At 47.8% G+C, this 25,812-nt stretch overlaps 1 protein-coding gene across 1 annotated transcript in view; it reads left to right on the plus strand.

The window, feature by feature from the left end:
• LOC126539741 (very long-chain specific acyl-CoA dehydrogenase, mitochondrial-like) overlaps positions 1–25,812 on the plus strand; it is a 250,060-nt gene that overhangs the window by 72,091 nt on the left and 152,157 nt on the right. The window contains exons 4-5 of the mRNA XM_050186588.3: positions 6,798–6,862; positions 7,546–7,749. Coding sequence (XP_050042545.1) covers positions 6,798–6,862; positions 7,546–7,749 — 269 coding nt within the window. The remainder of the gene's footprint in view (positions 1–6,797; positions 6,863–7,545; positions 7,750–25,812) is intronic.

Consider the following 25,812-nt stretch of genomic DNA (forward strand, 5'->3'; position numbering starts at 1 on the left):
TCGGCCATTGAACTGACAGCGCGATATAGCGACAATGCCTTCACTTGTATATATAATTAATTGCGCGGTGCAGCGGTGGCGTAGAGGTAGAACACCTGCCTCACGTGCAAGAGGTCCGTGGTTCGAATCCCGGTGCCACGCAATTTTCCACCGGACTAAAAAAAAAAAATCCGCGTGTTGATAAAATTGCATAAACAGGCCTGGAGTGTGGCCTGATCCCGGTGACCACAACCGGTAACGCACTCCCTCACCAGAGCAGGATTGGCCACCCTGGTGCAGTACTTGGCCACAACCTCCTATATGAACACAACAATCAAACCCCGGTCCTCAGTCCCCAGCAGCTGCGAAGCAACTGACCACGGCGGCGGTCAGACCTGCGACGCTGCAGAGGGTGCTAAGAATCCCTGGCTCCGGACAGGCCGCCATTGGAATATGAACCTGGCAACGTTTAACGCTAAAACGTTATCTAGTGAGGCGAGTCTAGCAGTGCTATTGGAGGAATTAGAGGGCAGTAAATGGGATATAATAGGGCTCAGTGAAGTTAGGAGGCCAAAAGAAGCATACACATTGCTAAAAAGCGGGCACGTCCTGTGCTACCGGGGCTTAGCGGAGAGACGAGAACTAGGAGTCGGATTCCTGATTAATAAGAACATAGCTGGTAACATACAGGAATTCTATAGCATCAACGAGGGGGTGGCAGGTCTTGTTGTGAAACTTAATAGGAGGTACAAAATGAAAGTTATACAGGTCTACGCCCCTACATCCAGTCATGATGACCAGGAAGTCGAAAGCTTCTACGAAGACGTGGAATCGGCGATGGGTAAAGACAAAACAAAATACAGTATACTAATGGGCGACTTCAATGCCAAGGTAGGCAAGAAGCAGGCTGGAGACAAGGCAGTGGGGGAATATGGCATAGGCACTAGGAATAGCAGGGGGGAGTTATTAGTAGAGTTTGCGGAACAGAATAATATGCGGATAATGAATACCTTCTTCCGCAAACGAGATAGCCGAAAGTGGACGTGGAATAGCTCGAACGGCGAGACTAGAAATGAAATAGACTTCATACTCTGCGCTAACCCTGGCTTTATACAATATGTGGACGTGCTCAGCAAGGTGCGCTGCAGTGACCATAGCATGGTAAGAACTCGAATTAGCCTAGACCTGAGGAGGGAACGGAAGCAACTGGTACATAAGAAGTCGATCAATGAGTTAGCGGTAAGAGGGAAAATAGAGGAATTCCAGATCAAGCCACAGAACAGGTATTCGGCTTTGACTCAGGAAGAGGACCTTAGTGTTGAAGCAATGAACGACAATCTTGTGGGCATCATTAAGGAGTGTGTAATAGAAGTCGGTGGTAACTCCGTTAGACAGGATACCAGTAGGCTATCGCAGGAGATGAAAGATTTGATCAAGAAACGCCAATGTATGAAAGCCTCTAACCCTACAGCTAGAATAGAACTGGCAGAACTTTCGAAGTTAATCAACAAGCGTAAGACAGCTGACATAAGGAAGTATAATATGGATAGAATTGAACATGCTCTCAGGAACGGAGGAAGCCTAAAAGCAGTGAAGAAGAAACTAGGAATTGGCAAGAATGAGATGTATGCGTTAAGAGACAAAGCCGGCAATATCATTACTAATATGGATGGGATAGTTCAAGTGGCTGAGGAGTTCTATAGAGATTTATACAGTACCAGTGGCACCCTCGACGATAATGGAAGAGAGAATAGTCTAGAAGAATTTGAAATCCCACGAGTAACGCCGGAAGAAGTAAAGAAAGCCTTGGGAGATATGCAAAGGTGGAAGGCAGCTGGGGAGGATCAGGTAACAGCAGATTTGTTGAAAGATGGTGGGCAGATTGTTCTAGAGAAACTGGCCACCCTGTATACGCAATGCCTTAGGACTTCGAGCGTACCGGAATCTTGGAAAAACGCTAACATAATCCTAATCCATAAGAAAGGGAACGCCAATGACTTGAAAAATTATAGACCGATCAGTTTACTGTCCGTTGCCTACAAAGTATTTACTAAGGTAATTGCAAATAGAATCAGGAACACCTTAGACTTCCGTCAACCAAAGGACCAGGCAGGATTCCGTAAAGGCTATTCAACAATAGACCATATTCACACTATCAATCAGGTGATAGAAAAATTTGCGGAATATAACCAACCTTTATATATAGACCGTTTTTTCGTAGGCGCCGCCATATTGTGAACGCAGTGGCGCCGCCTATGAGCAGCGCCATACTGGCTTGGGTGAAAGCGGTCTCTTGCATTGCAGGTATACGCTCGGCGGTAGGTTCTGGCGTTTGTTTTCGCGGTCGTGCAATCTGTTTAGTATGACGTGCGTCTTCTACGTGGTAAATGGTTCTGTGAGACTTGCTGAAGTGGTTTAAGGCGTCACGGCCGGAATTTCTGCTGGCGTTGAGGTGGACGGAACACGCAGCGCGATGTGTGCGCGCATATTTGAGCCTACAATCAGCCTCGGAGATCAATTGTGTATTTCCGAATGTTCCAATCACTAATGTGACCTTATTTAGTATTATCCTCTATTTCTAAGCTGCGGTTTAGGAGCCATGAAACATACGCGACGATCGTAACAGCGTGGGTACCGTTCTGCTACGATAGGAGCTGTGCTGTTATACTTTGACAAGCGTTCAAACTGTTCGCTGCATGTTAAATTGCGTGACTACTTGGTTGGATGGATGAGGTTTCGCCCCATGAATAAAATAGTTTTGGCTATTAATAGCAGCATACCTTACAGTCTGAATTAAGCTTGTCCAGCAAAGCGACCATTTACGAACTGCGCGAGCGTCCTAAGCAGTTGTAGGTGCTGGATTACAGATATCGTTGTTCTCTATAGCGCATGGTCCAAGCATACGGCATCAGCGGTTATATATATCTATAAACGTTGTGCGGCGTTAGCCCGTTTTCTCTTGCTTTTTAGAGAAAGAGGATGATAAACGAATTTTTTTTTTTTTGGGGGGGGGGGGGGGTTGTGTTCCTTGAGTTCTCTACCACGCACTCACACGTATTACGGAAATTTTGGGCTCAAGAATAGTCATCGGATCGGAACCCTCTCATATTAATATATGAGAGGTTTTGGCTCTGTACAGGCCAAAAAGGCAATGCCGAAGCACACAGCATATATACATGTATCGTGCTGGCTCACCAACCGCAGTGATCGCTGTGTTGAGCAGCGCCATGGGCCTCATGCAGCAAGGCTAGCGTAGACATATGGTAACTTCAAGCATACTAGACTTGAAATGCGTGAGAACGATGCCAGTGTACCCCAAATATTTGATAGCGCCTGCCGCTCAGATGTTTCGTGGTTGCCTTAGGTTGGCCGTGCACGAGCATGCGCTCTTATGTTTTATGTTTTACTCCCTACGCGAATCGATCAGACAGTGAGCTGATTTACCATTTAATGCTGGTAATAGAAATACGCCGGTTTTCTTTGTTGAATTAAAATCGATATAAGCAAAATAGCAAACAACACATACACGCACCGCGACTGATAATGCGCGTATACCGCGGCTCATTATGCGCGTCACATTTTTGCGCCCCCAAGACATATTTGTGCCTACAGTAGTTATTGATGCACCGGAAGGCTGCCCTGACAGCCTTATATGAACGAACATGGCGTAAATTTCACGAAGTAAGATCTAAAACATCCCGAAATCCTTCCGCAGCACGCGACAGCAATGCTTTCAAGCAGCGCCGCGCCGGATCGCCCAAGCCAGAGAGGAGGAAAGGCCCTCCGCGCGCCCTATCCTCCTCGCCCGATGAAACGGTCTATAGCTTTCATTGATTACGAGAAAGCGTTTGATTCAGTCGAAACCTCAGCAGTCAAGGAGGCATTGCAGAATCAGGGTGTAGACGAGCCGTTCGTAAAAATACTGAAAGACGTCTATAGCGGCTCCACAGCCACCGTAGTCCTCCATAAAGAAAGCAACAAAATCCCAATAAAGAAAGGCGTCAGGCAGGGAGATACGATCTCTCCAATGCTATTCACAGCGTGTTTACAGGAGGTATTCAGAGACCTGGATTGGGAAGAATTGGGATAAGAGTTAATGGAGAATACCTTAGTAACTTGCGATTCGCTGATGATATTGCCTTGCTTAGTAACTGAGGGGACCAACTGCAATGCATGCTCACCTGGAGAGGCAAAGCCGAAGGGTGGGTCTAAAAATTAATCTGCAGAAAACTAAAGTAATGTTTAACAGTCTCGGAAGGGAACAGCAGTTTACAATAGGTAGTGAGGCACTGGAAGTGGTAAGGGAATACATCTACTTAGGACAGGTAGTGACTGCGGATCCGGATCATGAGACTTAAATAATCAGAAGAATAAGAATGGGCTGGGGTGCGTTTGGCAGGCATTCTCAGATCATGAACAGCAGGTTGCCATTATCCCTCAAGAGAAAAGTTTATAACAGCTGTGTCTTACCAGTACTCACGTACGGGGCAGAAACCTGGAGGCTTACGAAAATCTTAGTTGAAATCAAGAAAAAGAAATGAGCATGGGCAGGACACGTAATGAGGAGGGAAGATAACTGATGTTCACTAAGAGTTACGGAATGGATTCCAAGGGAAGGAAAGCATAGCAGAGGGCGGCAGAAAGTTAGGTGGGCAGATGAGATTAAGTAGTTTGCAGGGACAACATGGCCACAATTAGTACATGACAGGGTTAGTTGGAGAAGTATGAGAGAGGCCTTTGCCCTGCAGTGGGCATAACCAGGCTGCTGCTGCTGATGATGATGATAATTATTTGCGCTCAAAGTGAGTCAAAACGTACCTTTGAAGTTGAAATGCACAAGCTTCACCCTCTCTAGCCATGCACATGAACTTTGTGCCAATGTCGATCCTCTTCAGGGAAGGTTAAGTCTAGTGCTGTCGTGTTCGTGCACCCGATACCGGCGGCCTTGAACTGAAATGTAAGCAGTTAGGACGAACGAAACTGCTTTTATAGTTCAGTTCTGTCCTTAGCAATTTGAAATCAACTACACTTTGCACGGCACGTACACAGTAAGTGGCAAGCGGCAACACAGTGCTGTGCCAACATCTGTATATCTTCGTACCCATAAGCTGCCGGTGACATTCGCTATTTAGATGGGTGGGTCTGTACTTGGTATGCTGACACATTTATCAATTCCAGAGAGGTGCTGTTTACCTCTGCGTCAAACAAGAAACGAGGGACGATGGAGGATGAAGTTGATATACAGCAGCATAAACAACCGTCTCGCTCAGTTATACCAACAGTGTCAGTGATGGTATCAACATTTTCGCGAAAGAACAACACGGCCTATAAATGAGCCCTTAATTTATTTGAGCAGTTTTCTCTAATATTATTTTATGGCATGCGCAAGCAGTAAGTATGATAGAGTTGAAGATAGGCAAGAATCAGAAATAACTTAGCCCGTAATATGTTATATGGATCACAGTTGCCATGTTTGAGTGGTTCGGCCGCTCATATTGGCTCGTCTCGGGGTGGAACAACACGGCACATATGTGCAGATATGTATTTTTGCTACGTGTTGGCATAATTTTATATCGGCGAGGCACCTTTGCTTCTATATCTGATGCTAAAAGTGATCTGCGTGTGCAGATGTCCATGTAAACAAGTGTATCGCTTTGACAAATTCGGCGTTGAAGGCTGCGCTGGAAGACTTCTTGAATATGCGAAATGTCAAAATAATGCTCAAAAAGAATACGACACTCTAGCTCCAAGTGCAGAAATCAGCGACAACAAAGGGAGTGCAGCCTGCCTTTATCGCCCGCACATTTTGCAGAACAACGCTCTCTAGCCTGCTCGTCCAGTAGTCGTTGAGCTCTTCATGGCTTCAAGGAATGACATTCTGCCCTGGAGAAGCCAATGATAATGATTTGCGATCCACGAAACGCACAACTGACGTGCACTCAACATGGGCACAGGTACACAAATCAACTGGCGAAAGCCCCAGCACCCTTCCAAAACATTTCCAGCGGCGGGGGGCAGAGGGCAGCACAGGAAAATGAAAAAGGCGGAATGGTAGGCGAAGAAGTTGCTCAGCAGCGCTGCTGTGACTGCGAAGAGATGTCGGCTACGAGGTTTTACTTTTTGCCATCGTCGGCTCTGTTGTTGTCAAAGTGTTGACTAGCGACAGTGATGAGGACGACATGGAAAGCAACAGCATGGGCGATTCAGGCCTGACAGTGGCAGAAGCTGTGCGTTATGTGAGCCTCATAACCGTCATGACGAGAACAGCACCTCGCAATGAAGAAGGCGCCCCGCGAATTCTGCAGCGCTAACACCCGCGTGCGTGGAGGACATGCAAATCCAACGAGGAATCTTGCATGCGAGTGTTTGCTGAGAAGAGAGGGCTGGCTGAAAAGCTGGCTCGCAGCTTCAGCAAGTTTGAGGCCGCTGTCGTTGCTGGTAGGCCGCCGCAGCATGAAACAAAAATAACACTTTTGTCACGCGAAGTGAATAAATACTGCATGTTTCTTTCCCTTTCGTTGCACTCACTCAGTTCCGTTTTTGACAGGTAAGTGGGCGATCTCACGCTATTTCGTTTAAGCAGTACTACCATTTAGTGCTTACTTTTTCCGAGCTCTGGCTAACTACGGTTTAACGGGGTTTAACTATCGATAGTCAATTTACCAATAGTTTTGAGTTTTGCATCAGTAGCATCAAGTCTACGTGCCACAAAAAGAAAGAAGGAAGTGGGAATTGTGGGGACTTGGACAGGACTGTTGCATAGCAGTTGGCAGCATTGTTGCATAAGCTTGTGTATCCGTGCTACTTTTCCTGTGCAGTGCTGACAGCTGACCAGACAGAGACACTGGGGATGCTGTTGGACCCGCTCAACAGGTTTCTGACGGTGAGTGGGCCACACCTTCTGGCACGGTCTGCTGAAGAGTCATGCCCTCCTTGAAAAAAGTGCCATGACAAGTGCACCAAGTGGTTTGGCCCAAGCTCGAATGCTTAAAGGAACACTGTGACCTTCTTAGCTGTTAAATGCATGTTTAAATCATATTTTATAGATCACCGTGGGGTAGTCAACTCACTCGAGAGTGGACTCGCTCAGTCTGGCCCACTCGTGAATCTGAGCCCGTACGTCAGCGTGTTCACGTGATTTTGGGTCTGAACTTTAGTCCAGGGTTCGATTAAAGGTCTTCTGATCAGGTGAAATGATGGTAAACAAGTTGGCGTCACTAAGTCGAGGTGAAAAATACAGAGATGTTCTGGAGTGCCTACGGGCTTTGAAATGTCTGTTTTTCACCTTGATTTGGTCATTGGCCACACCTTCTTCAGGGTCAGAGCTTGTGTGAGTGGAGTTGAAGTAAATTTTAATCACGTGTGACTTTTGAGTCGCATTATATTATAATAGAGCATTTACGAAAATGATGAACACGCAGACAAGAAACCTTAATTTTGGGAATCCTGTTCATTGTGTGAGAATATATTAGTTTTGCCAGTAGGCCTTAAGGAGTAAGCCTCGCCAGAAAGGATCAATTTGAGTCCTTTCCAAATGAGGGCAAGATGTGCTGTGGGTCCATGCAGGAGGTGAACAATGCTGACGCGAACGATGCCAACGAACGCATTGCGGACGAGACGATGCAGGCACTGAAGGCGATGGGAGGCTTTGGCATGCAAGTGCCTCCCGAGCTGGGAGGCATTGGGGCCACCAACTGCCAGACGGCACGCCTGAGCGAGACCATCGGCCAGTATGACCTGGCACTGGGCATCACGCTTGGAGCACACCAGGTGCGTTTTCACTGGCACCGTAACAGTGAACTATCGGTGTGAAATTAGGCTGTGCATTTTGTATCCGCCGTCACGCCCTGCCCGACTACGCCGTGGGCGCTGGAGAACCGCAAAGTGAACCACTCAGGCCGTACCTTGAACAACACTCCTCTTTATTAGTCTATGATGAGCGCATATATATATATATATATATATATATATATATATAGGTGCATGTGTCAGCTGACTTCATAAGATGTTTGCCTAGCGCCATCTAGGTTATGTAAACACAACTGCTGAATACCACATTTTTCCCCTCAAAAAGAGTTACTTAACAAATGAACTGGAAGCACTATAAGCACTCAATGGTTATGATAGTCTTTAAACCACGATGGGGGTCTTCTTTGCCTTGTCGAATGCCTCAGTTCCGGAACGTCCTTTTCATCTGTTGTACGAACAGATTGCTGTTGAGGTGAGTCATGGTTGAGGTGCTGCTGTGGCTTGCCAAATGGTGTTAGGTTTTCAGGCGAACAGCTTCTTGCAACTGTAGGTGGTATGACTAGTCGAGGACAGGGTACTGTTATGACCGGCCTGCAGAGGTACCGACCTACAAAATTCTCCCAGCCAACCGCAGCTGCGCGGCTGGCGATCTTCGTGGAAGCGACCGTCGGAATTGCGCCGGCATGTCTGCGGCGGCGACTCGCTTTGAAAGGACGACAATACGTCAGTCTCCAGCTTGTTGGCACCACCATGATTGCTGCGACGACTCGCTTTGTAAGGGCCACAATGCGCCACGTCCCCAACCGAACGACGCTGAGATGTCTAGGCGTAGTTGGCAGAGCAAATATTGTTAGTGTGTATGCCGACAACATCATGGTCTGTTTGGAGCAGGGGAGCTCCGGGAAAACGTTTTGCGGAGCCATCTAACACAGCTTAGAAGTTGTCACTCAATGGACAGACGCGGTGGCCACTGTCTGCTCAGTCGACTCTGGGATAAAGAGGTGCCTGCTTGGGGCAGCACCGTGTCTGCGAGAACCCTCTCGCCTTGGTATGGTCAGTGAAACCTGTGCGGAAATGTGTAAACCCTCTCCCTTAAAGGCAGGCTGGCTTCGATGACTTTGGACGCTCCAAATTGGTCGACGGTGAACAGCCGTTTTCTCTCACCTAAGGATCTAGGGAGGACAGAGTGTTCATAAGCACCCGCCGTGGTTGCTCAGTGGCTATGGTGTTAGGCTGCTGAGCACGAGGTCGCGGGATCGAATCCCGGTCACGGCGGCCGCATTTCGATGGGGGCGAAATGCGAAAACACCGATGTACTTAGATTTAGGTGCACGTTAAAGAACCCCTGGTGGTCAAAATTTCCGGAGTCTTCACTACGGCATGCCTCATAATCAGAAAGTGGTTTTGGCACGTAAAACCCCATAATTATTATTGTTATTATTAGTGTTCATAAGCAGCGGTTGTGCGGCTGCTGAGTGTGACTACACGTCACCGCTAATACTTGTAGAAACCCCTAATAAGGACCCTCGTCTATGTGTTGTTTACAGCAAGTTAAATGCCATCACTAGGGATCAGCTGTACCTGATACCCAACATTGAGGAACGAATCAAAAGAGTTAGCGCTGCTAAATACATTTCAACTATAGATCTCATGCGGGGATATTGGAAAGTTCCCCTTTCGGAAAGTGCCAGCCGCTATGCCACATTTATCACCTGTAGGCACTTTTCGCCCTCTCGCCCTCAGCTTCGAGCAGAAGAAGGTGCCGTTTAGCTTCTCTAAGTTAATGGATATTGTCCTAAAGACTTGCAAGAGTTCGCCTTGCCATATCTTGATGATGTAGCAATTTATTCGGACAGCTGGGAACAGCATGTATCGCACCTCAAACAGGTGTTCTCAAGGTTGAGGGAAGCCGGCTTAACGATGAAGGCGGAAAAGTGTAGGTTTTGGGCCATGTTGTCGGCCAGGGCACGAGACGGCCGGCCAAGCTGGAAACAGCTACAATTAGAGAATTTTCACTGCCACGCACGAAAACAGACATTCATTCATTTTTGGGACTTGTGGAGTACTATCAACAGTACATTCTGAATTACTTGCAAATGCCAAGTCCTTTAACGGACGCCCTCTGAAAGGGAGCACCGAATAGCATGCACTGGGATAAGGACAAAGAGAACACTTTCCAAAGTTTGAAAACGCTATTGGTTTCTCCTCCTGTGTTTCACGCACCAGATCACACAAAGGAATTCATAGTTCAGTGTGACGCAAGCGACAGGGGTATGGGCGTGGTACTTATTCAGGTCGGCTACGATAATGAGGAACATCCTATCCTCTATGCCAACTGTAAATTAGCTAATAGAGGAAGCCTACAATGCTTCAGAGAAGGAATGTGCTTGTTTAGTTTGGGCAGCCCGAAAGTTGTCGTGGTACTTGTACGGAGTGAAGTTCATCTTCGAGATAGACCACTGTCCTCTGACATGGCTCACTCAAATGTCACACAAAAATGGCTGCTTGCTTCGTTGGAGCCTCACTCTCCAAGAGTACAGCTTCTCCGTTAGATATAAGAAGGGAAAGTTGCATAGCAATGCAGATGGTTTGAGCAGGCTAACTTGAATTCTGCATTTAGGGATCCCGCCTAAATTTTTTGGTTGTTATTGTTAGTTTTGTTAAGCCAAGAAGACCCCCTCTCATTTAGCAGGACACCCACCATGATTGCTCAATTTGTCAGCACGAAATTCCTTCAAAAATTGGTGTAGCGAAATGCAGCATTTGTTGTTTCTGCACTTATGTTTTTTTTTAAGCCTAACGGGTCTAAAGTGAGATCCAAGATACATCATCTCGGTGCAGAGCCGTGTTGTGGGGTTCGTTTTGCAGTTGCCTGTCCTTGTTGAATGTTTTGGGGCGGAGTCATCATTTCTCAGCTGATCGCTGCAAGCCAAGGCATCCCCCCTTGCCACCAGCCATTCTCTTCCTGCCCAGCATTTGTCAGCACTGGCCAGTCGACATTTTCCAGGCCATGGAGGAGCTGTTACGAACGGCCTGCAGCGGTACCGAGCTACAAAATTCTCCCAGCCCACCGCAGCTGCACGGCTGGTGATCTTCGGGGAAGCGACTGTTGGAAAGGCGCTGGCATGTCTACGGCGGCAACTCGTTTTGAAAGGACGACAATACGTCAGTCCCCATCTTGTTGGCGCCACCATGTCTGCTGTGATGACTCGCTTTGTAAGGACCACAATGCGCCGCATCCCCAACCAAACGACTCCAAGGCAGTCGGCGGAGCAAGTATTGTTAGTGTGTACACCGACACCATCACGGTCTGTTTGGAGCAGGAGAGCTCCAGGAAGATGTTTTGCGATGCCGTCTCACGCAGCTTAGAAGTCGTCAGTCAATGGACAGTTGTGGCGGCCACTGTCTTCAGAGTCAACTCTGGGATAAAGAGGCACCTGCTCGGGGCAGCACCATGTCTGTGAGAACCCTCTCACCTTGGTATGGTCAGTGAAACCTGTGTGGAAGTCAGTGTGTTAACGCTTCCCTTCAAAGGCGGGTCGGCTGTGATGACTTTGGACGCTCCGAATTGGTCGACGGTGAGCGGATGTTTTTCCTCCCCTAGGGATCTAGGGAGGACAGAGTGTTTATAAGCAGCGGTTGCGCGACTACTGAGTGTGCATTCCTTTTTCAGTCATGCTAGACTGATGAACTGTAACATTCTCATGTAGATACTGTAAATAAATCCCATATTCCTCGTTCTCGATGAGAACAAATCTCTCTCTTCAACAATGTCCTCACTCAGCGTGGATGAGTTGGATGACAGCATGGACCAGCTACCATCTATTTCATGCCTGACCCCAATCATTACAGTGCCAGCTGATTCCGATTCCAAGTGCAGCCATCATTAAGCTTGTAGGTGTCTTGGCCACATTGGTCGACAATGGTGAATGGGCTTGAGTAGGTCAAAGTGCCCTTAGGCACATGACCTGGCAACCTGACTCGAACCGACTGACCCATTGTTAATGGAGAATGCTTCGCAGCTTGTCGACGGTCAGTGTAAGACTTACTTGCTTGTTGCTTTTGTGCTACACTGCTGTGGACGGCTTTCATCACTGTGTGCGGGTATTGCAAAATATTGACACAAGTACTTGTTTGTCTTTATCGGGTGACATGTTTCACCGTCCAGCAAATGTTATCATACAGCGCAGGACGCACCTGCATGTATCGGAAGTTTCTGGAATGTTATCGATGCTTTCATCCGCTGTCTGTGACCGAACCATGTGTGATCCGATTGCATGTGTGCACGACATGAATAATGTAGAACTTTGTGGAAGGCACGCGGTCCCAGCGATTAGTCTGGAACATTCGACGATTGATGTATAAAAGCCGACGCGCTTGACCCGTTGGTCAGATTTTCGACGATCGCCGACTGCGTTCGCCGCTCTCGCTGTCCTTTAAGTGTAGCCTGTTTTATGGGCACAGGTTCGCCCAATAAAAGCTAGTTTTGCCTTTCACAGTATTGCTACTATGTTCTATGACGTCATGACCATGTGACAATATGTTTACCTGACCTTCCTACAAGATCAAGTTTTGTTCTGGGATGATGGCTGTGAAGAAGGGTGGAAGGCTTTGCTCCTGTGGTGGCATGTGACGTGAAACGGTAGACTCTGAGGTAGTCGGTGATAGCTTCCTTCAAAGGCTGACGCTGCCATGTACAGACTTGAACGTACTCTTTGAGTACCTGATTAAACCTTTATTTGACCGTTGGCTTCCGGATGGTAGACGGACGAATATGCATGGGGGATGCCACTTTCCTTAACTCTTTCAGGACCGCCCAAAAGAAAGCAATTCTGATACATGCTTGGGAATATTTTTTTATTCAATGAAATTTTTGCACTATCTTGTTGAAACATGCATCAAAATGAAGCTAAGTGATTGGACTTTTATCGTAGAAAAATTGAATTGACTAATTAGTATACATAACAGAAAAAAAATCCCAAATGCAAATTTTTTCTTCAAGTAAACAAAAAAAAGTTGGAAATTGTTGCATTTGAAAGTAAAAAGCAGCACTAAAAAATTCCAGGATATACAAAATGTGCTAAAATACCTCTATGACAACTTTGAGGCAAAAAAAAAAACTTTGCAGGCTTATGTACATTTTTTTTTGTGTGTGATTTCTCGCACCACTGTTCACCCCTCCCTTCTGTGCACCCTCTCTGTGCCACTAAAGGAAGCAGTTCCGCGAAGCATTGAAGCACAAAATTGCGTTGCAGTCACTGTAGAAAACAGTAGTCTTCACCTCATTCTTGGTTTGTCAATAGCAAAGTTTACAATTTTTGCGTCTCTTCACTTTTTGGGGCTTGTGAAGTGGAGGCTTTGCAGGTGGTGGTGGAGGAGCACGAGTTTGCTTGGCTCGTTCAAGATGAAGAAGCTGTTGCACCAGTTCCTCCCTAAAAGCTAAATGTTCAAAGGAAGCATTTCTGGCCAGCTCAGAGATGTCTGGATGTAATTTGCGATATTCTTGGAATAGTATGAAACTATTCACGCATGCTATGTCGATGCAGTGGAAGAAAAGAGTCTTCCACCAGCGGACACTGCGCATCAGTACATTGTAGTAGCCAATCATCTGATCTGATTTGTCCACTCCAATCATTCCAGAATTGTAATCGTGAATTAGCAAAGGCTTCGGGATAGAAATTTGGGTCCAGGTACTTCCACTTCTTTGTCTTCTTTTTGCGGTGACTGTCTCGGCTGTGTGCATCGTGCTCATCATGTTTACTACGCGGCGGTCTTTCCATTGAAGATAGAGAATTTCTTGGTCGCGCAACCATCTAATTTCACCTCGTTGAGCTTTCTTTTCCCAGCGCGTGTCTTTCAATTCAACAGGGAATCCACGGCGGTCTTTTCGCGTAGTCCCGCAAGCCAATGTTTTCCGATCGAGGAGGTGACTGAACAGGTGTGTGGAGGTGTAAAAATTATCCATAAAAATTTTGTAGCCCTGATCAAAGTGTTCTGCACACAGCTGGCAAACTACATCGAAAGCCAACCCGTGGGGCCCTGGCTGCTTGCGCTTGCCTGTGTATACAGCAAACTGCACTGTATACCCGGTGACCGGGTCTGCAAAAACCCACAGCTTATAGCCCCACTTGGTCACTTTATCCTTGATGTACTGTTGTATCCCTGATCTCCCTTTCGACTTCACCATGCACTCATCCACAGAGAGGTCTCGATGAGGCTGAAATAGCTTTGCCGACACTTTATTCATGTGCTGCAGAAGCCACCACACGAAGCGAAGCTTTCCTTTTGACATCTGAGTTACATCGTCCAAGTCGGCGACATGTAGCATCGCAAGCAGTGCTATGAAGCGACGCCGCGGCATAATTCGTGGTGGCAGCAGACCACTATAGATGCTTCCCGCATTCCAGTAAAGCTTGATTCGCGGTGCTTTCAAGATGCCCATGTGGATTATGAGGCCAGTGAACTTTCTCATTTCACTTGTAGTGACCTCTTCCCAACACCCATCGGGACGGGCATGAGTGGGCTTCTCCAAGGTCTTCGTGTAAGCATATTTATTGGTGTTCTTGCAAACAGTCTGGATAACTTCGGCTGAGAAAAAAAGGAAAAAGAAGTCCAGGGCGGTCAGGAATCTCTTTGTGGTGCTTCGGAGTGCCACACCCACATCTTCGGTCAGATGCACACCAGGTTCCCGCTTGGGAGAAAACTGAATACGCTTTGCCGCAGGGGCAGGACGTCGTTCCCGTAGGTTGTGGAAACCCTACCAAACACAGAAAAATAATGAGAACATATAGTGATCCCGCGTAAATACTCAAGAGCGAGCGGAAAGCGAAACTAAATACTCACCTTCTGACACTAGTTGACGGTCCAGGTGATCGCGACGCTAGATCACTCTCTGAACTGAAATCAGAGCTTGAGAATTCATCTTCGGACTCTTCGCTACTCGTTGTATCAGAAAAATCCGCAGTCGAAGCAGCTGAATCGCGCGACAGACGCTTCTTTCTTCACGCGGCCTGACGCGACGTCGACGCCATGCTTCTCAAACTCGGCCTCCGCCGCGTGCAAGATTAAAATCTCTCCTACGTCGCCGCCTGCTGCAAGAGAGACGAATTGCACAAAAACAAAAACTAGAGATGCGAAACGACCCCACTAGATGGCGACACGTGTTCCACCACGAAAATTTCGCGTTTGAGAGCGCGTGCAATTTGATCGTGCATTTTTGCACGATATCCGGACTGCAGTCCCGAAAGAGTTAAGAAAACTGTCAAATTCACAGGCCGTAAATTGAGGACCGTGGTCACTCACAATCTCGTCAGGATATCCTTCCCTGCTGAAGATGCTTCGCAGAAAGGAGTTGACTGTTGCGGTAGTCACTTTCGCTGAGGAACAAACCTCTGGCCACTTGCTGAAATAATCAATGGCTGTAATGGCGAAACAGCAATCTGCAGGCACATTGGAAAAAAAGCCCACGATATCGATTCCTAGCTTCTGCCATGGTGTCGATGGGAATGCAACTGACTGCAGGGGTGGTGTCACTGGTTTTGCAGACTTGTCAACTGATTGGCATACCCTGCTAGATGCAATCAATTGTTCTACCTGCTTGCACATAGCAGGCCACCAGTATTGTTCACGTAGTCGCTGCTTTGACCTTGTTATCCCCGGAGGGGACTCGTGGGCTGCGGCAAGAAGCCATGCTACAAGGGACGATGGTACGAGTTTTTCTCCTTGAAGCAGGAGGTCTTCAACGACTGAGAGCTCGGTCCGCACCCGGTAGAATGGAACTACCGTGGGAGGCAACATCTTCACTGCAGGCCATCCCGACGTCGCTCACTTTATGACTGTTTGAAGCAGAGGGTCCTGCATTGTTTGAACGAAAAACTCTGCATGAGTAACGCAAGTTGAGACAACACAAACGCTCTCCTTTCTCTTTTCCTACTCCACAAGACCTGGGAGTGCCATCCTTGAAAGAGCATCAGCAACAGTATTCCTGTCACCCTTCTGGAATTCAATAGTAAAGTTGTGTGCCATCAGCCTGGCGTGCCACCTTTCAATCCGGAACAGAAGTTGACCTACTCCTTTTGTACTCAAGATTGTGACCAGAGCCTTATGGTCGGTGCGCAGTGTGAATGGGCGACCCCCGAGGTATACTCTCCAATGTTCACATGCCCACAAACAAGCTAGGGCCTCCAGTTCCCCAACTGAGTACTTCTGTTCCTGTGGGGCAAGCCTGTGAGAAGCAAAAGCAATCATTACAAGCTCATCATTTCTTGTCTGCTGCAGCACTGCTCCCAAACCAATGGACGAGGCATCTGTAGTGACAATAATGTCACCCACAAGATCAAATATCTGTAAAGATCTTGTGGCCAAGGAAGTTTTCAGCTGCTCGAAACAAACTTGTCTCGCATCATTCCAAGTGAATGGGGTATTCTTACGCAGCAGCTCACGAAGAGGCTTGACAAGCACCGCATACTCAGGCACACCTTGGCGTAATAGCCCACCATGCCCAAGAATGAGCGTAAAGTTTGCGTTTAACTCCAATTTTCTACTGTCTATGGTTCATTCTAACTATTGAAAAATGACATCACCATTCGCTGTTATAGAACTGTGGAGTGGTTCACCCGTCGGCATTAAATCTTCATCCTTTCATACATTTAGTCATGCCCTTAAGCTGTGTTATATTTGTAAGTAAGTTTACGTCATTCATTACACTACATTTGTGATTTGTATGTATTGACTGTTTCTTTATGCACTATAGGCTTGTATACATTCAGTTTGTTTTCATTGATCTTGTTTTTCTATGTTGTATTTTTGCAATTGTGTTTGTTTGTTTTAGTTAGCTTGCTCGTCTTTAATACATCTCTATATTGTTCTTATTAACCGAGGGTCCCGTTGCAGTCTTTGACTTTGGGACCCTCGTCTGTATATTGTCTCTTACCAATTCATTGTATTTAAAGAATAATAAACTGAAACTGAACTACAAGCACCAACATCTATTGGTGCCGGTGCAGCCTCGATGGCGTTAATGTTGCTTTGTAAAGGGCGTATCCCCTTGTGACTGATCCTGCGACCATGGAAGTCTATTTCTTGTACATTGAAAATGAATTTGTCACTCAGCTTCAATCCAGACTTTACAAGTGAAAGACTTGTTTCACATTCTCGAAGTGTTCCTCACATGTGCTTCCATACAGAAGGACATCATCGATGTAGCGCAAAGTGCTTTAGCAGTTCTACGAAATAGTGACCATCATTTTCTGAAAGGTAAACGGTGCCAATGCAAGGCCAAAGCAGACTCGTTTGAATCTGTATAATCCACTATCGGTAATGAAAGTAGTCAATTCTCTGCTTTCAGGACTCAGCAGGACTTGGTGGTAGGCAGCTGCTAAATCAATCTTGGAAAAATACCTTGCACCGTGAAGTTCGTGCAATAGTTCTTCCGTGTGCGGCAGTGAAAATTTGTCAACAACAATCGCTTTGTTTGGTTCGCACAGATCGACACAAGTTCTTATTTTGCCGTTTTTCTTTGCAACTACTACAATTGGTGATACCGATTCAGACGCATCAACCTTTTCTGTGACATCATGCTCAAGGCGCTGCAGCTCTTCACTTACCGGATCTCGTACTGAAAATGGCATGCGCCGTAACTTAGCAGCGACAGGCGTGATTCCTTCTCTTATCTTGACCTTATGAATAAAATTTTTTGCCAGACCTAACTTTCCATCAAACAAGTGCAAAAATTGACAGAAAAGTTCTGGATCAAGGCCTTGTGGCGCTTGCATAATGTGGGTGCATTGCAATGGCATACCGTTGATGTGCAGCCGCTGTACTTTGATGGCATCGATGCCGAGGATGTCAGTGGCGTCGTTGACGATGTAGAAAAGTATGTCGGCGTGTCAACCCTGGAAGACAACTGGTGCTGTCAAACACTCCTCTGTGCTTATCCTGTGCCTAGAAAAACTGTAAAGTGAAGCTGACGTTGGCTGCATGGAAAGGCATTTCAACCTTGAATACATTACGGTGGACAGAATCGAGACAGCAGAGCCCATATCTACGAGGAAACGTACGGGTACATCTTGCACGAGGACTTGGATGTGTATTCCTGGTTTGCTCGGCCGCGAGAGAAGCAAGACGTTGAGATCACCGGATGTACTGCAGGTATCAACTTCTCGGAGCGCAGGGGCCCGCTCGTTTGGCAGGCCGCTCTTACAGACACGCTGAAAATGTCCTTGTTCGCCGCATTTGCTGCATATTTTTTTCTGTGCCTTGCATTTCTTGTTACCTGCAAGATGCTGCGAAGACCCACAATGAAAACAAGACTTGTGCTGCTGCTGTAGCAGTAATTGGGATTCTGTACGGCATGGAATCGGACTTTTTTCCACCTTTTGGATGCTCGCAGCCGATGACTGCAGCTCAAGCGAGTATTTTGTAGGTTCTTCAATATTGTTCACAGTAGCCAGCGCACGTTCAAGAGTAGGCGATGCGCTTTCTAGAAGTAGGCGTTTCTGAAGAACATGGTTTCTCATTTTCGCTACAAGTTGGTCACGAATGAAATCGTCAACTTGATCACCAAAGTCGCAACTCAATGCCAGCTCGCTCAATGCCATGACGAAACCTGCTGCGGTCTCCCCAGGCAGTTGGATGCGCTGCCCGAACCTATGCCACTCCACGACGACGTTAGTTTTAGAAGTGAAGTAAACGTCCAATGTAGCCACTGCTGCATCGTACTCGTCGCTTGTGCTGCCTTTATCTTTTTCCTCTGCATGCGGCATCGACGGTTTCTTCTCCGGCCATGCATAGTACAAGCATTGGCCTTCAGTACCCAAACAGCAGGAGAGGTACTGACTGCGGATCCGGATCATGACTGAAATAATCAGAAGAATAAGAATGGGCTGGGGTGCGTTTGGCAGGCATTCTCAGATCATGAACAGCAGGTTGCCATTATCCCTCAAGAGAAAAGTTTATAACAGCTGTGTCTTACCAGTACTCACGTAGGGGGCAGAAACCTGGAGGCTTACGAAAAGGGTTCTACTTAAATTGAGGATGACGGAATGAGCTATGGAAAGAAGAATGATAGGTGTAACGTTAAGGGATAAGAAAAGAGCAGATTGGGTGAGGGAACAAACGCGAGTTAACGATATCTTAGTTGAAATCAAGAAAAGAAATGGGCATGGGCAGGACACGTAATGAGGAGGGAAGATAACCGATGGTCATTAAGAGTTACGAAATGGATTCCAAGAGAAGGGAAGCGTAGCAGAGGGTGGCAGAAAGTTAGGTGGGCGGACGAGATTAAGAGGTTTGCAGGGACAACATGGCCACAATTAGTACATGACCGGCGTAGTTGGAGAAGTATGGGAGAGGCCTTTGCCCTGCAGTGGGCATAACCAGGCTGATGATGATGACCCAAACAGTGCAGTAGCAAAGCTTTACGATGCGCAGGTGGGTGGGTGTCGCTCCCTGATGCCAGGAGATAATTCCTGAAAAGGCCAAGGAATGCGTCCAAGGAATGGCGGGCTTCCCAGGCGTCAGCAGGAACTCAGGCGGCTGATGTAGGCTCATTTCTTCTGCTTTCGGTCATTTCAACCCTCGTCACCAACTGTTGTACCTGCTGTCGTGTCCTGCCCAACTACGCTGTAGGCGCCGGAGAACCGCGAAGTGAACTGCCCAGGCGTACCTCAAACAAAACTCTTCTTTATTAGTCTGTGATGAGCATATGTATACAGGTGCATGCATCAGCTGATGTGATAAGATGCATGCCTAGCGCCATCTAGTTTGTATAATAATGCAACTACTGAATACCACACATCTGGTGCAAGAGAGGGTGGTGGGGAGGCAGTTTGGTCTTCACAGAGGGAAGTGGCACAGGCAGTAGGAATGTACTACAGTAAAAGTCCTGTGCTCCCAGCAGGTGCATGCGTTATTTAATGAAAGCAAACTCATTAATTCGGACGTATTTCGCCGCACACCAGTTAACTTGGGCAACTCTGGGAGCTTGCTGAGGGCCACAAATGTGCAACGCAAAAGTGGCGTTAGCGTCTAAGCGAAATGAGGCGGTGGAGTCTGCAGTGCCATAGTCATGAGCAGAAATCATTCTTGGGCAGAAACGCATCGTGCCTATTTTTGACTTCATAGCTGTTATTCTTGCATTTATCACCACGCATGACACCTCGTCAGCTGCATGGCTTCATAACTGCATAGTTGCCATCCATGATTGCGTCGATAGCAGCCACAGTTTAGTCCGCAGTGGTTGCAACAAAAAGTAGTTTTGTTGCGACTCTGGCCATGCCTTCATAACTGCATAGTCGCCATTTATGGTTGCGTCGATAACGGCCACAGTGTCGACCGCAGCGATTACGACAAACTATACTTTCAGTTTGACTGGGTGCATGCGGACGTGTGCCTTTAGAGAACTGCATAGTCGCCATTCGGGATCGTGTTGATAGTGACCATAGTTTCATGTGCAGCAGTTGTGGCAAACAGTATTTTCATTTGGCTTAGCGCAATGGCTGCATGTGTAATGTCACAGGCACGGCGAAACCTGTCGGGGATGAAGAGCACTGCTTTGTCGCGATCTGTTGGCGACCAGCTTATTGGTGAAAAAATAACCGAGATCTGTGCACAGTAGTAAAAAGCGTGTTGGGTTGGAGACGTGCACTGCAACAGCGCTGTGAAGTAAGTAGCGAGGCCTTTGCCACTGCGAGCACTACTCAGTCATGAGATGAGAATTGCAGCTTTGGCATTGCTATTGTAGAAAATATAAACTGGATTTGCCAATTTCTTCAGTAAACAAAAGCATGTTGCTGTCGTAAGCATTGGTTTGTTTTCTTGATACTCTCGATAATTCAACATTCGGATGATTCTGACATTTCTTTAGTTCCGTGGAATCTGAATTAACGAGGTTTTACTGTATATTTATTACTTCCCCGATTGTTTATGGTGGCTGTTGTCAAATACTGTTGGCTCGAAGAACTGATGGCAATAACTGTCTTGCAGTCGGACCTTGATTCTCTATTCTTGAAACCTTAAGTGAATGCAATTGAATAAATTTGACTGTTGCATGTGTGGTATCCTGTGTTAACTTCTGGTTTCGGTTTTGGGTCTTTACATCAGGGCGCCACTTAGCGCCAAACACTGTAAGTTGCCTCCTGCTTCCCCTCGGAGAAATAAAAGAGCATTTTTTGTCTGGTCCCCGACTGAAGCAGCGCGGCTCTTGCTTGCGGCGCTGCTCGCCCCGGCCGTTTAGGCCTCATGCCGTAACCCTTTCGTCCGGCCGCCCCATCGAAGCTACAACAAACTGGCGACGAGGTAAACCGCTCACTTTACTTTTTACGTCCCCTTGCCTTTCTACTTCTGCTGCTCCCCTGCTTCCGGCATGCAAGACGCTACGTCCACTTCAAAGTCGTCCACCGCAACTCTCCCGCCTTTGTTCTCCGTGCCCAGCATGGTGTTCGCACCACCCATGCCACCTTTCCTTGCATTACCCGGTACTCCTCCGGTACCGTGGCTCACATGGGAACATTCTTTTTGCACGTTTCTTCAGGCGACCGGATGCGATGCATTACAAGATGAGAGGAAGAAAGCCATTTTACTGAGTAACTTAGGCTTCGAGGGGCAGCGTCTCTACTACGACCTCGCGTCGCAGACGGACCAGATGCGTACTACGTTCGAAGACGTTCTCCACATCTTCGACCAGCACTACGAAGAATGCACCAATCCCCTGGTGCACCGCATTATCTTCCGGGACAGGAAGCAACTACCTGGGGAAACCTTCCAGGACTTCGTCACCGCGCTACAAAGGCTAGCGCCTGCTTGTGCGTTCGGCGCTTGGCATGACGAATCCCTTCGCGACCAAATCCTCCAAGGCGTCGCATCAAAAAGAGTACGAGAACGGCTGCTATACGAAGGAGCGTCCCTCACGCTCAAGAAGGCCCAGGAAATTGGACGAACTGTACAAGTTCACAAAGAACTTGAAGTCTTTAACAGCTCGTCTGTTCAGCGCGTCTCGACGCAATGCCAAGATGGCGTCGACAGCCATCACCTTCCTCGCCCAGGCGTGCAAGATGGCGGTTCCCGCCACCCTTCTCCCTCGAACCGGCGGCTTCAAGATGGCGCTCGGCGGCATGGTGGAAAGTCGCAACCTGGGGAGGCCGACCAACATGGCGCGCGGCCTGAACTCCGCGAACCCAGTCGAGACATCGCGGGCCATTGCTACCGATGTGGTTCACCTCACCACATCGCATCTGATCCAGGCTGTCCAGCCAAGCACGTTTCCTGCCGTGCATGCGGAAAAGTAGGACATTTCACTTCAGTTTGCCGTTCGAGGAACCGAAAGCATTGACAGTCCCCTGCTCGTACGCAGCTTGATTTCGCTACATGCCAACAGGTGTCAGGAGTTCCAGCTGACCCAAGCATTCAGTTTCCGTCTCTCCCGCACAACGCTCCCTCGGAGTTCGCCCAGCCGTACTCAGGACAATCGGGACTTGCAAAGGACTTCATTAATCTTCGAGCTTCAATGCAACCAGTCTCGGCAAAACTAGGTCCTCAACCTCTGGTTCTCCGTGAGCAAGTCTACGCTGCAAACGGTATTTCGCCGCTGCAAAACAAAGTTCAGTCAGTTGTTGAGGCACCGCAGCCAACTGACAAGAAGTCGCTGCATTCATTTCTCGGTGTCACGCGATACTACGCTAAACTGATCCCGCAGTACGATGAATTGGTAGAGCAAGGACAACCCTTTGTCTGGGATCAGGATACCGAGTATAGCTTCCAGACTATTAAGGAGATGATTGCATGCGAATTCGGCTCTTATGCCAAAAGTGTTAAGACGTACGTGGACCATCGTCGTGCATTAAAATGCCCTTAATTTCGTCCAGGAGATCTTGTCCGAGTACGTAACTCGAGAAAGTCCGATCCTAAATACTCGGGACCATTTAAGATTTACCGTAGGGTAAGTCGCAATACTTTCACGCTTGAAAATGGCAAACGATGGAATGCATCCAAACTTGTGAAATTCCCTGCACTACAGGATTTTATTGGAAAATTCACTGAAAAGAGTCACTCCAGTGACTACCCGTCCCTTGACGATTGTCTCCCACCTTTTCTTCCAGTTACTACTGGTATAGGGGAGACATTACGTTTCTTGTAGCGTAATCGTGCAGTACGCACATCATTACTACGGTGCTGACCGCCATACTAATTGGTCTTTCATGCCAAAAAGTTTTTAACATTAAAAGTCATTACCATTCTTATGGGGGGACTATGGTGTGTAAAGTGCTTTTACGCACAATGCCAAATCCACGACAGCCACAGAGACTGTCTCGAGTCAAGCTCAGGGCGAATGAGCCACTCATCAGTGCTGTCCCGGGGGGGCACACAGATGTTTGTACTATCTACTTTTGTACTTTGTGAATTTTTTTCATTTGTTATCCGTGTGTGCAAGGCTGCATCTCGTCCTCCCAAGACGGGTACTGAAACTGCAGAACTGGAGTGCAATAATTCATATTCAGTTTTCATGTTGTGCGTCTTTTTTAAATGGGGAAGCCAAAGATATCAATTTCTATTGTGTAAAGATATCATCACTATCATGTATGTTACACTGCTAACATGTGTTCTTTGACTCGTGACTTACTTTTGTTGCGAGGAGAGCGAGTAGAGCATTTTTCCTTTCAAGGGAGAGGTGATGTGGTATCCTGTGGTAACTCCCGGTTTCGGTTTTGGGTCTTTACATCAGGGCGCCACTTAGCGCCAAACGCTGTAAGTTGCCTCCTGCTTCCCCTCGGAGAAATAAAAGAGCATTCTTTGTCTGGTCCCCGACTGAAGCAGTCCGGCTCTTTCTTGCGGCGCTGCACGCCCCGGCCGTTTAGGCCTCATGCCGTAACCCTTTCGTCCGGCCGCCCCCTTGAAGCTACAACAGCATGCATCTCAGCCCATGCACACCACATTCTACTTGTTTGTGGAAAAGTGAAGACACCCTAGCATGTGAAAAGCCCAGCTTCCAAGATATAGCACGCCACGCTCTGGCAACACATAGCAGTAGTGGAACGCCGCATGATTGGAGGGCATGCAAAACTGTTGCATATACAGAGCTAGCTTTACTGCGGTGCCCTAAGAGTTGGACAGCACTCAATAAAGACAAGCTTTGCACCTTGTGCGGATGCGTGACTCTACCACGTCCCCAGATATGTTGTTTTCCCCGTATGTGTCGCTTCTCCTGGTAATCCGGCTTCATGTTGCCTAGTGCCGGCAGCGGTCAGTCGAGCTGCAGCGCATTACGAGAAATGGTGAGTGTGTGGCGCTGCTAGCGCCACCTAACGGCGGGGTTGGTTGAGTGCGACAGGGCTCTTCCTTTTTTGGCTCAGGGTCTGCAAGTAGCGCGTACGTTTTGCGCATGCGCTGATTCCTGCTTCTGCTAGACCGTCTTGCACAACCTACACTGGAATGGACAAACACGATTGTTCGAACGCACGACCGTTGACGTGACCATAAATGCGAATGACCAGGCATTGGTGTTCCGCGTGGGGCAAACATATTCGCTTGCTATCCAGTCACGGTGATTCAGACTTCCGCGATTTGTTGCACGCCTATCGCCATGTTTTGTGGATAGCAATTCGGCTAGCAAGCATTAGTATATAAAAGGCATGTAAAGGGAGGTTTATTCGGCTCGTAGAGCAGCAGCGACAAACTCAGCACCAGCAGGTAGGGCGCAGCCAGCGAACGAACTGGGTACGTGCCACGCGATGGCATCGGGGCTTTTCAGCCTGCCAATCTTCTTCGTTACAATCACCCCCGGAATTGAAGAGTAGCCATTCTGGCGACTTAGGAAGAGGTGAGCGGATCATAATACTGCTTCAACCGGTCAAGGTGCACAGTCTCTCGCCCCCAACGACGCAGATCGGAAGATGGCGATACGGGTTCGACCACGTAGTTCACCGGTGATGTTTGTGCAACCACGCGGTAGGGCCCGTGGTACTTCGGGAGGAGCTTGGATGAAAAACCAGGAGCAGCAACAGGCGGGACCCAAAGCCACACGAGTGAGTCGACGGGGAAGAGTTGAGGGGGAGGATTGAGGTCATGGCGTTCTTTTTGGCGGCACTGTTGAGCAGACGTTAAAGAACGGGCCAGTTGTCGGCATTTCTTGGCGTGCTGAGCAACCGCACAAACAGGTGAGCATTCAGCAGGGTCCGGCCGGTACGGGAGAACCGTATCAATGGTGCTGGAGGGATTGCGGCCGTAAAGCAGAAAGAATGGTGAGAATCCGGTAGTGGCTTGAGAGGCAGTGTTATATGCGTAAGTGACGAACGGAAGTACAAGGTTCCAGTTGGAGTGGTCAGATGCAACATACATTGATAGCATGTCACCAAGAGTTCTGTTGAATCGTTCTGTTAAGCCATTGGTCTGTGGATGATAAGCAGTAGTAATGCGGTGAATAATTTGGCATTCAGATAGGAGTGACTGCAGGACGTCCAAGAGGAATACGCGGCCCCGATCGCTCAACAGTTCACGAGGGGCGCCATGGCGGAGAACGAAGTTGTTTAAAATGAACGAGGTGATGTCTTTTGCTGATGCTGCAGGCAAGGCGGCGGTTTGAGCATACCATGTCAAATGATCTACGGCGACAACAATCCATCGGTTGCCAGCGCCAGTAGATGGAAGAGGCCTGTATATATCAATGCCGACACGGTCAAATGGCTGAGCTGGGCAGGGAAGTGGTTGGAGAGGTGCAGTGGAGAGATGTGGGACACATTTGTGTTGCTGGCAGGCAATGCAAGAGCGTACATATTTGTGGACAAAGGTGTACATCCCTCGCCAATAATATTGTAGGCGAAGCCATGTGGAAGTTTTTGACACTCCGCCGTGACCACACTGTGGGTCAGAATGAAAAGCGGAGCAGAACTCTTGTCGTAGGTGGTGAGGCACCACTAAGAACCATTTCCGGCCGTCATTATGGTAGTTGCGGCGGTATAAAAGTCTGTCCCGGATTGTGAAATGCTGCGCCTGTTGGCGTAACGCTCGAGGTGCCGAAGTTGCTGGAGGATTTGACAAAAAGTCGAATATCATGATGATCCATGGGTCTTTTCGTTGCTCCGATGCCATGTC

The sequence above is a fragment of the Dermacentor andersoni genome, chromosome 2, assembly GCF_023375885.2.
Source record: "Dermacentor andersoni chromosome 2, qqDerAnde1_hic_scaffold, whole genome shotgun sequence".
Taxonomy (NCBI): domain Eukaryota; kingdom Metazoa; phylum Arthropoda; class Arachnida; order Ixodida; family Ixodidae; genus Dermacentor; species Dermacentor andersoni.